An 11,940-nucleotide genomic window follows, 5' to 3' on the forward strand; every position below is an offset into this window, starting at 1 on the left:
CTTTGAAAGGTGGTAGACTGTGCATGTAAATTTGATTCCATCTATTTATTACATATACTACTAGTACATTTTTGCATATTTCCATTAGTCAAATTACTTGTTTTGTTGAATCATGGTGCACTTGCATCTGAATCGACTCAAGACTCTAATCTATTGGTTGCGGGTGGAAAAGATATTTCTAACGTGTAAATTATACCTTCGACATCATTAGTCAATGGCTATTCAGCTGTTCTTGTGCATAGAAATGGTAAATCACACTATAAAAATCCTAAATTTCTACCATTTCAACAAACATAACCCAAGTTATTGATGATATAAAAATTAAATGCACAAATTACCTAAAACAAACAAGCAAAAATTGTTATATAAATGAAACTCCAACAAGATATTTGCGCAAGAAACATCTTGATTCACATGCACAGATGGAGGAGGGTCGCACGGGTCGGCCGACCCCACCAGCCCGTGGGTCCACAAACACAGGAAAATTATATTTCCTTCGTCCTATTACAATTGAAAAAAAAATAAAGTACTATGAAAGATAATTAGAAAAATAATTAAAGAGAGAATAAATTAAAAGAAGACTATTTGTGTTGAATTTTTTCATGAAAGATAATAATTCAATCATAATGTGATGGCCCAAAAATAGATACGATTCAATTTTAATGGGACAGAGACTCCATCAACCCCATAGTACCTTCGACCCACAAGTTATGTTTCCTAAATCAGTCACTGGTCATGAATTAATAGAGCATAGGTGCATAGAGAGGAATCCAATAATCCGTGTGTTCTCTTCTTTCTGTCGCCGCATTTATAACTTGATGTTGAATTCATTCAATCTGTGACAGTGCGTCGTTGTTCTTATTTACTCATTTATTTCTTTGATGTTGTTTATCATTAATACCAATATATATATATATATATATATATATGTGAAAAAATAAAACCCATTAGGATAAAAAAAATCAGCTGTAATTTTAAACAGACATTCCATAACAGATTTGAGATTGAACTGCCAGAGTTTTGGCTCGTCACTTCAATGCTAAAAATTAGAAAGACGTCATTAAGTAAGATATAAAGTTTAATTTGAATCAATAAAATTATTTTTTAAATAGGATTAAATAAAATAATGAGAATTGTCGAATATTTAGCTGGGGGCACAATGGCTTTGACAGCCTATTTAAGATGGATAGACGTTCTGACAAAGCAGTAGAACCAAATGATATGTCAATAATTTGGAGTCCATTTTCAAAATTTAAAGATTCTGACTAAAAATAAAAGCAAAATGAAAAGTTTAAAAATTATATTTATTCCAAATAATAACACTTTATTCTGGAATTATTACGTTAAGGTAGTATTTATTTCATGCCATGAAAATTGCATTAGTTATATTTGCATTTTCATTTAATTTGATGCCACACGAGATACCAAAAATATACTCCATGAATAAATATAAAAATTATCTTCATTATAAAAAAATATTTAATTAAATCCTATACTATTGATATTCTTATTATAAAATGTACTATTAGTTTCTATATTTCTATTAATATTTTCATTATAAAAAATGGAGTAATTAATTAATTAAAGTATTAAACCCATATTTTCATTAAAAAATATTCAGTATTTATTTTCCAGGCAAAAAATGGCATTTTATGTGCTCTAAAACTTGGGAAAAACTCAAGATTCCAGGACTAAAAAAATGAATGTTGAATATTTCTGGTTTAGGATTTAATTAGAAGTATTTCTTAAAATTTCGAATATTTGTATAAAGTGAGCATTATGTAGGATATAAAAGTAGTACTAATATTTATCTATTTCAAAAAATGCAATAGACTTTATTGACCATCCTGGCATCCTCCATTAGACAATTATAAAAATTCCGAAGCAAGTCAAACATATGAAAATTTTGGATGATATATTAAATTAAAAGCTTACAAACACCAAGATCCAACTTTTCAATAGAAAACATGGCAAGCTTCTAAATCACTGCTTCAAATGGCGCAGTGTGTATCAACTCTGAGAGACAGTTTCATGCAAACAAATAAAAGATGCTGGATACATCGACGAACAAACATCACCAAATACGAACTGAGAGTAGCACACCCGCGCTTGTAGACTCACCATGATGCACGAGAGCGTGCACAACTGCTTCCGAGCATCTCAGCTTATAGAAATGCATCTTTCTCGAGCAAGGCCAGCACCTCGTTCTGGTTGTTTAATTTAGCAACCTCAATGGGCGTCTTACCATCCAAGTTTTGGAGCGTGCTGTGTGTATGGAAGACGAAAAATTAAATGATGAAAACGTAGATAAAAGCAACAACATAAAAAGAAGAGGGGAAAAGTGGGATTACACAGCAGCGCCATTCTTCAACAGAAGCTCCACGCACTCCTTTCTGCCATAGCCGGCAGCATAATGAAGAGGAGTGTTCTTATTCTTATCCAAGGCGTCCACCTTCGCATAAGCCTCCAGAAGAAGTTGGGCGCACTTAACCTGAAATTGAACCAAGATATGCAGTCAACTTTCAGATAAGGAGCTAAAAAGAACAGGGAACGCCTATCCTATCCGACATACAAGAATAAGAAGGTTATGGAGTTCAATCTTTAAGTCTGCAATACCTCGCCATAACCACATGCAAAATGCAATGCTGTCCTTCCCTCGGAATCTTCTTCGTCCTTATTAGCACCATCAGCCAGAGCTTTCTTCAGGCCCTGATTATTTCATATAAGCAGTTCCATATATATGAGTTAATGATAAGTAGAGAAGCTGAGCTGTTCAATAACTACTCTAAACTTCTCAACTGCTACAAAAGGAAAAGTATATGAACCCCGCAATATGTTTGCAATGCATGATGCATCATAGATCATACGGTGACATGTACCTCCACATCGCCAACGCTAGCAGTGTGGTGAACTATAGATTCCTCATCATTTCCTTCCTCTTCGTCTTCTTCAACAGCAGCATCAACGCCGGATGCACCACCTTCACCACCAACAGCAAATCCCATGGCTTCACCCAACTTCTGGAGAACATCTTTGTCGTTCCAGTACCTGATCAGAGGAATGAGTGATTCGCTGCTAAAAGTGTTGAAGATTTCTTTGTAAACACATACGGGCGAACCTGAACTACTATTAAGGATCACACATGATTATAAAACATGAGAAATAGAATTAATCCAGCAAGGATCCTATTGAAAGCTTTTTAACTGTAGCATGGTTATGTATCCTGATTTATAGATTTTTTTTCCCCGGGTTCATTAACTTCTAAAGTTATTTACAGCTGTAGGGTTTTCACTTTCAGAGACTTGAGACCATAACACGAGTAGAAGGAACTCACTAAGAAGATTTCTGTCATATATGGAATTTGGCAACTTTTTGCAGATTCAATCAAATGATGGAACTATGCATAGTTGCTTCACCAAAATTATTCACAGCAAGTTAAAGTTATGACTTGAGACCATGACACAGCTAGAAGAAATTCACCAAAAAGTTTTCAAACATCTATGGCACAAGCTAGAAACTTCTGCAAAATTCATCAAATATGATCAAACTATGGATGGATTCTTCTAATTCAAGTAATATTTAATTAAACAGACCTTTTGTAAGTTCAAATTTTCTTGCCATCTCTAGAAAAGAATGCATCTAAATTGATTTCAATTGCATACTAAAAAAAAATTCAAACTTTTCTATGCTAACCGTGCAACACCATTCGAATTCAGGGTTATTTGGGTTGTCAGCTAGAATCTCACACACCAAATTATCTTATAAAATATGAGAGCCGGTAATTATATCGATTTGAACAAAAAAATCTTATGGAGAAAACAAAACCTCATCATAGCTGCAGGACCACCATTCTCGATCTCATCCAAAATAGGCTTCAATGATGGATCATCTTTGATTTTAGCCATTCGCTCTTCAAGCTGTTCTTTATTTGTTGGGTTAGTTAAACTCTCAAGCATGCCAGACATGGCTGGGTCCTGTAGAAATGATTCCGTGCAACAATTAGACAAAACTGTAAATGAAAATACTGCTATATTTTATTAATAGGTAGTAGTGATAGACCAACAAATACCTGCATCAATGCACTACCCAGTTTTTCAGCCATAGTCATGAATTGAGGATTTTGCATCACTTGCTGCATTGTCGAATAATATTGTTGTGGATCAAAGTTGGGACCACTCTCTTCAACTGCAGGAGCACCTTGAAAGGTTTTCTGAAGTTGTTCAGCCATCTGATTAAATGAAGGATCTTTTGCTATCTGTTCCGCTAATTCCTTAATGCTTGGGTCCTACAGACACAAATACTTAATTTTAGAGAAAGAAGCCTGGATACAAAAATGTGAATGTGTACTCGAAGAAAGAATAAGATGCGCCAATGAAAAAGGTCCCACGATAGAACCAATACATATAAAAAGACTAACTTGATCTACATGCATTAACCCCTATTTCATTGGAAAAACAACACCATTGACAATATAGGTGAAGACTATCCCCGGAGAAGAGGTTACATTTACATACATTTAGCAGTCCTGACATAGCTGAGAAGTCGAATGAATCTGGCATTCCAGGAATTGGATGAGGGATTGCAGGGGTTGTCCTTCTCTGTCCAGATGATGGTTCCGAAGAAGCTGATTCAGCAGGAGCTTTGCTCGCAGCTGCGTCAGATTTCTCCTCTGAGGGCAGAGAGTAAGATGCCAACAACGGTTAAACTAATGAGCAAGTGAAAGCACAAAAATTCTAATACTTTCAAAATAACAAGAACTAGCAATTTCAGAAAACTTTGATTCTTGATTGAATCGCTATAGAATTAAACATTCTATTTAAAAATATAATGAAGCTATTATCCAAAAAAACTAAAATTTCACATTCATTCGATTCCAATGAACATTGACTAAAATTTTTAGTTTACTCCCTCACCCATGAATCATCACAAACTAAAAAAGCTCACATACAGAACAGAAACAATGAGAATCCAAAATTTTCATCATAATACACAAACTGATAGCTGAATAATTCAAAGTTCTCGACTAATCTCTTGAAGCAGCGGAACCAATTCATCGCACGACTAATTTAATTAGTCTACTTCAACAGTTCAACAAGCTAAAAAAATGAAGTCTTTTGATAAGAAATCACGCTTACCTTCTTTAGCGACCGTAGGGGTTTTTGCAGCCTGCACAGACCGCCAAAAACACATCAATAATTAAGATCAGTACATCAGCAGCAAAGACGTAATCAACAGAATTGCAGAATCACATCAACAAATCCAGTCAATCATATAAGAAATGCAATAAAAGGTCAAAATAGTAGTGAAATGAATCATCGGTTGAAAACATTGCGAAATTGAATCAAATTGAGTGATGATTCGGCAACAGTACCTCGGACATGGTTAGAGGCGGATGAATCCCGAGGAGAGAGACGGAGATTTAGAGAGATGAGAGAAAGCTGAGGTTTTGGTGATTTGGGGGAAGTATTGCAGTTTGACGGTGGGCCAGCTTAATCCTCACCGCCACCATAATTGAATGGCGCAGATTTAATTCATACCCAATTTGGGTTTGGGCTTCCAATAATGGAATTTCTTTCTTTAAACCACTCTTAATTCTAGTTGCGATAGTAGTAAAAAATTGTCAAATTCTAATTTATCTTATATTTTTCAAAATTTGAATTATACTAGTACTCCACTAAATTATAAAATTTGCAATTTTTGTAAATATTTGATTCATATTTCTTTTGATAAAATACGTGATGATATGATTGTCAATTTTAAACACATAAAAATATTATGATAATGTTAGGAATGTTAATTTCTTTCTGTAAGGTCATAGTATGTGTTTATAACTTTATATTTAGTCGAAGAGGAGACAATTGAGATAATTGAAAACATTGCAAACTTCGCAATCCATTTTTAAAAATATGGGACATGCGATAATTTGACTGTTTTTTCATGATTTATTTGAAAATTTTCCTTTTTATATGAAAGTTTAATACATTTAATCTCTCTTTTCCTTTATATAAAAAAAATTAATACATTTATTTGGAAGTTTACACATCACTTAAATTTGTAGTTTAATTTTTGATATTTTTATTTAATATGATAATTAAAACCATAAACTTTCTCATTTAAGTTATAGAAATATTTTCCAGGTAATTACCTATTCAAAATAAGAGAAATAAAAGAACTAACATCAATATCATTCTTTTGTAATTACTCCTCCATATGGTAATTAAAGCCATATGGAATAAATTTATTAAGAAAGTTTAGTTAATATTTTAAATGATATAAGTAGTCCATAAATTTAAGCAATTATGAACACAAATATATAAGTATGATAGTTGAGTAAATTAACGAGTTTGATTACTTATTTTGGGGAAATATCTAATAATTGTAGATGTGAATGTGTGAGTTTGCATGAAATCAAATCGACGAGCTTTTTCTCCGATCCGGCAACGATCGACATAGATTAACATGGTGAGGCGAGAGGGTGCTATCGTGCGCTGGTGGTGGGTGGTGTTACTCTTGTTGGCGTGCGCATCGCGGAGGAGCGCTGCAATATGGTTGAATCTGCCGGCGACCGGCACCAAATGCGTCTCCGACGAGATTCACAACAACGTCGTCGTTTTGGCCGACTACGTCGTCATATCCGACGATCACGTCCACCCTACCCCCACCATTTCCGCTAAGGTTATTTTGATCGCGATATTTTCTTAATTTTGGAATTCGATGGATACAATGTTGTGTAAATGTGTGTTAATTGAATAATTATTGGAAGAGAATCATGTGATTGATGTATAGTTTTGGAATTGGATTCCATTGATTGCAATTTGCAAAGAGGGCTAGGCTTCTTGTTTGAGGCATTGTGTGAATTAGTACTAGTTAAGTTTTACTGCTAAACTTGCTTGCTTCTGAGTTGTATCAACAGAAATGTTAGGAATTACTGAGTTTCTCGCCTTGAGATATGACAAAATTCTACCTGATTTCGATGCTATTAATCATCCATTTGTATAAATGTGTGTATGTTAAGTGATAATTCGAAATGAATGATGCGATCGATGTATGGTTTTGGAAAGAGGGATAGGGCTTCTAGTTGAAGGTATTGATTGGTTTAGGGTTTAGTTTTACTACTATACTTGACAAATTCAAGTGTAGAGGTGCATTCTTATTAGCTGTATCATCAAATTTGTTAAAAAAAATCTTAGGAAGAGAAAAGCACAATGCCGGTGCATTATGCCAGTTAACATAGGCAAAGAAAAGCACAAAAGAGGAAGATTGGCAACAAGTCTGTTTGCACATTCATAAACTAATATGGGAAATGTTGAGGGTTTATAACTGTTGTAACATAGTCCATGTGGATTTTTCTGGCCTGAAATCAGCTCGAGCATGCACTCCAGTGATTGCGTGTTGTTTTTGTGTAGGTGACTTCTCCGTATGGCAACACTCTGTATCGGCAGGAAAACATTACGCATGGTCAATTTGCATTCACGACTACTGAGGCTGGAAGTTATTTAGCTTGTTTCTGGGTCGATGGCAACTATTCGGGCACAGGGGGGCTAAGCATCAACATGGAGTGGAAAACTGGTATTGCAGCAAAGGATTGGGAATCAGTTGCAAGAAAAGAAAAGATCGAGGTGAGACCAGGTTTACAATCAAATGCTGCTATGCTCTTATTTTCACCTTAATTTTGGATCACTTTTGTGTTGTCACTGAGACTGTTTGTAATCTTGAAACGATCTTTACTCAGTTTGTATCTCTAGTAGGGTGTCGAGCTTGAACTTAGAAAACTCGAAGAAGCAGTGGAGACGGTCCATGAAAATCTTCTCTACCTTAAGACCAGGTTGTTTTTTGTTTCTGAACCAAACTCAGTGGTTGTTGAGCTGATTCTTGTTCATCCTTTGATTCTGTGTGTGTTTGTCGTTGCAGAGAGGCAGAGATGAGGACAACGAATGAAGCCACTAATTCTCGGGTTGCTCTGTTCAGCCTCATGTCACTCACCATATGCATTGTGGTTTCAGCACTCCAAATATTGTACTTGAAGAGATATTTCCAAAAGAAAAAGTTGATTTAGATGAAATGGTAGATGAATAGCTCATTGAGATGTGCTTTTTTTGTTTTCATTTTGCAGTTGATTATGTATCATCACAATTTTGTTTTTGATTAAAATCATTATCATTCTTTGTTTTTGCATAGCAGAATATCATTACGATGCTTCATTTTATTACATTAGATCAATTTTTTGGATTTCAATATTTGTGAAAATACAAATAGAACAACACAATATGTCAACTGTGACATTAAAAATGATAGTAGATGAGAATGTCAAAAAACCATAGTCAACAAAATTATTCCACTGAGAAAGAGGAAGAACAAAAAAAAGGGAATTAGCTCATACAAAATGGTTTATTCTATTGAGACAATCTTGCGATTCATGTAGCTAAACCTGCAAATGTCTTCAAAGAAATCATCAGCACTGCTGTGGCTGCTCTTCATCTGAAGAATCTTTATCGTCATCTTCCTCAAATTCTTCGCGTACTTTATCAACGAATCCAAGGTGCTCATCTTCTGCTCCGCATTCAACGGAGATCTTACTGTGACTACAACCTTCTCAAGACACGGAATTTGAAACCTCGAGTCCACCTGCAATGCGAGAAAATGGTTATATCCTCACAACAAGAAGCAAACGACACGACTCAATTCCTAATTTCGTGGACTCACATTTCTGAGGCTATTCTTTTGACAGATAGCAGCAAACATTGCACCGTGAATGTCAAAGGTTTGCAACTTCGGATGACTGTTGAAGAAGTCGACAAAATCAATCTCCGGAAAGGGCAAAAGTGTGTCAGAGTCCCCGGTGAATTCCACCTTCATGTAGAGATGCTTCACTTCACTTGCCATCTGAAGCAATTTGCTTATAGCATCCCAACACCATTGCACTCCTCGGATTGACAACGTTTCCAGTGCCACGAGTTTCCCAAAATCGACCATATAAACTCTCCCTATAAGCCAACAAAATGATCAGCAAATGCAAACGTTTATGAATATCAGAAACCATATCAAATCATATGCATATATACCTGCATTGTTGGAGATGGACAGATTTTTCAAGCATCGAGTTTCACAAACTCTAATCAAGCTACAACCTTGCACTTCAAGTGATTGAAGCTTCGATGAATCAACAGTAAGTGAGCAGTTTCCCACCCCAAAAAAATCAAGCTTGCAGTGCTCAAGATAAGGATTTTGTATCGAGACAGACCTCAATCCTTCACACCCGAGAAGTAACAAGTGGGTCAGATTCGGACAAGCACGAAGAGCATCATAAAGTGCGTGCTCCTCCAACCTCGCACCGACTATCTCAAGATTCTTCAGCCGATGGAAAACATCCCATTTGGGCGAATAAACCATCAGCACACCCCAAAGCTTAAGCGACTCCAAGTTCCAGGCGGCACTAATGCAATCCAACTTTGAGGGAATCTCAGTGTAGGTATCGTGCTCAGTTATGTTATCCAACCTCAGCTCAAGGCTCTTCAACGAAGCACCTGCCACAGACAGCCAGGATGCAAGTCCGGAGCCTGAGAACGGGCAGTAAACAACAAGCTCCTCGAGCTTAACAACTGAAGACACAAGTCGCAACACTGCATCATCAGGAGTGTCTCCATTGGTTAGGTTGTCAAAGATATTCCGAGAAAAGAAAAGGCTCCTCAGGTAAGGCATTGAATCCTTCCATCTCTTCGAAACACAATTGCACGACGCCACATCCTTGGAATTACTAATCAGGGACAAAATGGACTGGACTAGGGCATCAGGGAGTGACTCCATTTCTCTGAGGAATAAAATCAAACAGTTAGTATGCATAATCAAATTCTCCCATACGCTACTTCCAAATATCAATAATCTACTGAGAAATGCTCAATTGAATCAAAAAGAATAATGCATATATGTGAAGCTCAGATGCAAACAAAACACAGATTTAGCTAAATCTCAAAAAACTGCAATATGCAACAAATCTCTCAAATGCTATTCCCAAAACTTCGTCATAAAAATCCACAATTGACATTCTTCAGATTATCCAAACCAAAAACACAGATTTAGCTGAATCTAACCTTCAATACCAATTAAATCTAAAACCCATCTCAATAAACAAATTTGAATCAAATCTATTCAATTCAACATGAATGATCATCTAGATTTTCAGGATCGATAGATTTATATATACAACACAACAAATAAAAAAAAGAAGAGATGAAAATCCAGTTCACGTCACATACAAACACGTAAGAAAGAGCTCCCCAAATTCAAAACTGAAGTGAATTAAAGATTAAAAAACGAGCTGGCTTACAAGAAAGATGAACTTCGCGAAGCTGAGTCTAGAAAGAATGGTGAGATTTATTCAAGCTTCAATTTTTACTATATTTCATTCCCAATTTTGCAGTAGAAAGAATGGCGAGGTAGATGTATGAGTACACATATATACATACATGTGTGAAAAAGGAAATGCAAGGCGCGCGTATATGGAAGCTCAAAGGGGGGATTTTTCAAATTTTGAAACGCACACACTTTTATTTTTCCTTTATTTTTATTTTCAAATATTGGGTGTCAGTGAAATATCTAAACCCGCCTTGTTTTTTTAACTCTTTTGGTTTCAAAAATTCGACCGTTTTAGCAAGTTTGCACTAACTTTCAAATTTCAAACTTGTTTAATTTTAGGAAATACACAATCAAATAAAAGGAATTTTTTTTATTGTAATTCAATCATCCGTGAAATATAATTTTATCAATGCACGATATAGGTTTATAATGGAAAAAATTGTAAAGTAAGAGGGGGATAGAGAGAAATAGTGGTTAGAGTAATTTTTGTGAAAGATGTGACTCAATTTTTAAAAATATAAATTTACCATAAATAGATAGAGGTCATTTCTGATGATTGAACAAAAATGAAATACGATTTCGGGGTATCAGCGAAGGCATTAATTCAAATTGGAGCTGCAACTTTTTATATGATATGAAAACTTGACGCGATTAGGTACAAGTAAATGAGTTTGATCAAAACCGTACTTAGTTCATTTTCACATTGAATTGATTTGTTAGGAACACAATAATTTTGGGTTGAATTAGGGACATTCATAAATTAAAAAAATACTATTATTATTTTTTTTTTTAAATAGTTATACTTTAGGTTTTGTGTAAATTAGGTTCAAATTTTGTAAAACAACTTTTTATTGTATAAATCAGATTTAATCATATAAATCAGGTTCAAGCCGTTATTGTGATATTATCATATTAACACACGTTATATCGTATCGTGTGTGGACTGTGTTTGGCTCCTTTCAAGAAATACATAGTACTAGTATAAATTTTGTATCATATTTAGATTTATATTACTACTAATTAAACATTGTTTTCTGTTTTTGTGTTGATTCAGGAAAGTATTCTCTTTTCGAGTTTGTATAATTTTGTGTGAGCTAAAACAATTGTGTTCTTAAAATGGTGTTTCTCGAAGAAAGAACATAGTATGAATTTGTATATGCTTCTGTTGCATGTTGGTGTTAAATATCAATGTTTTATTGGATGATTTATTCATATGGTAAGATTTCTCGTCATTTCACTCTCTAAATAAGAATAACGATGACATGACAATTTAAACAACTAATATTGCTGGGGGATTCCTTTTCAGAAAGACCCCTCCAAAAAGAGGCGTATGCCGCTTATAAGCGACAAGCACACGGTATTCTTTAGTAAAAGGCGAAAGAATAGTTCGCTATGTGCTCAACGCGCGGCTGCGTGATTCCGTAAAGTTATTCGCCTCCTTATTTATACTAACGCTTGGCTACTCTTTTGTCTCTCACTTCCGATGTGGGATATTTTGGCTTCTTTCACTGAATACACATCATCCTTGGATCCTTTGCACTAAAAAAAATGTATTTCAAGAAATACATAGTACTACTAGTACTATAA

The 11,940-nt window shown here is 35.0% G+C and overlaps 3 protein-coding genes and 1 non-coding gene across 5 annotated transcripts; 1 reads left to right on the forward strand and 3 right to left on the reverse strand.

Moving 5' to 3' along the window:
- Positions 1 to 1,896: 1,896 nt before the first annotated feature.
- LOC125214491 (ankyrin repeat domain-containing protein 2B-like) lies at positions 1,897 to 5,500 on the reverse strand. Its single transcript, XM_048115539.2, has 9 exons — positions 5,372 to 5,500; positions 5,136 to 5,166; positions 4,515 to 4,669; positions 4,070 to 4,285; positions 3,826 to 3,974; positions 2,880 to 3,048; positions 2,617 to 2,709; positions 2,352 to 2,491; positions 1,897 to 2,265 (listed from the first exon to the last, which is right to left on the reverse strand). The coding sequence occupies exons 1-9, from the start codon at positions 5,378 to 5,380 to the stop codon at positions 2,166 to 2,168; spliced, it is 1,062 nt and encodes a 353-aa protein (XP_047971496.1). The 5' UTR covers positions 5,381 to 5,500; the 3' UTR covers positions 1,897 to 2,165.
- Positions 5,501 to 6,336: 836 nt separating this feature from the next.
- LOC125213139 (transmembrane emp24 domain-containing protein p24delta3-like) lies at positions 6,337 to 8,169 on the forward strand. Its single transcript, XM_048113513.2, has 4 exons — positions 6,337 to 6,675; positions 7,407 to 7,619; positions 7,749 to 7,825; positions 7,912 to 8,169. The coding sequence occupies exons 1-4, from the start codon at positions 6,460 to 6,462 to the stop codon at positions 8,054 to 8,056; spliced, it is 651 nt and encodes a 216-aa protein (XP_047969470.1). The 5' UTR covers positions 6,337 to 6,459; the 3' UTR covers positions 8,057 to 8,169.
- An 84-nt stretch (positions 8,170 to 8,253) lies between these two features.
- Positions 8,254 to 10,505, reverse strand: LOC125213138 (F-box/RNI-like superfamily protein). Of its 2 annotated transcripts, XM_048113512.2 has the most exons (4): positions 10,325 to 10,505; positions 9,063 to 9,808; positions 8,704 to 8,984; positions 8,254 to 8,625 (listed from the first exon to the last, which is right to left on the reverse strand). In XM_048113512.2, exons 2-4 carry the CDS (start codon positions 9,802 to 9,804, stop codon positions 8,389 to 8,391), a joined length of 1,260 nt encoding a protein of 419 aa, XP_047969469.1. In that variant the 5' UTR covers positions 9,805 to 9,808; positions 10,325 to 10,505; the 3' UTR covers positions 8,254 to 8,388. The 2 variants fall into 2 exon arrangements, with proteins under 2 accessions (XP_047969469.1, XP_047969468.1); XM_048113511.1 differs by lacking the exon at positions 10,325 to 10,505 and having other exon boundaries at positions 9,063 to 9,840.
- A 1,141-nt stretch (positions 10,506 to 11,646) lies between these two features.
- LOC125217298 (U5 spliceosomal RNA) lies at positions 11,647 to 11,764 on the reverse strand. The gene has a single exon (XR_007175710.2). It is a non-coding gene; the product is annotated as a U5 spliceosomal RNA (small nuclear RNA).
- Between the last annotated feature and the right edge of the window lie 176 nt (positions 11,765 to 11,940).

Source organism: Salvia hispanica, chromosome 3 (genome assembly GCF_029641045.1).
Source record: "Salvia hispanica isolate PSC_SH4W2 chromosome 3, Shi_PSC_v1, whole genome shotgun sequence".
Taxonomy (NCBI): Eukaryota; Viridiplantae; Streptophyta; class Magnoliopsida; order Lamiales; family Lamiaceae; genus Salvia; species Salvia hispanica.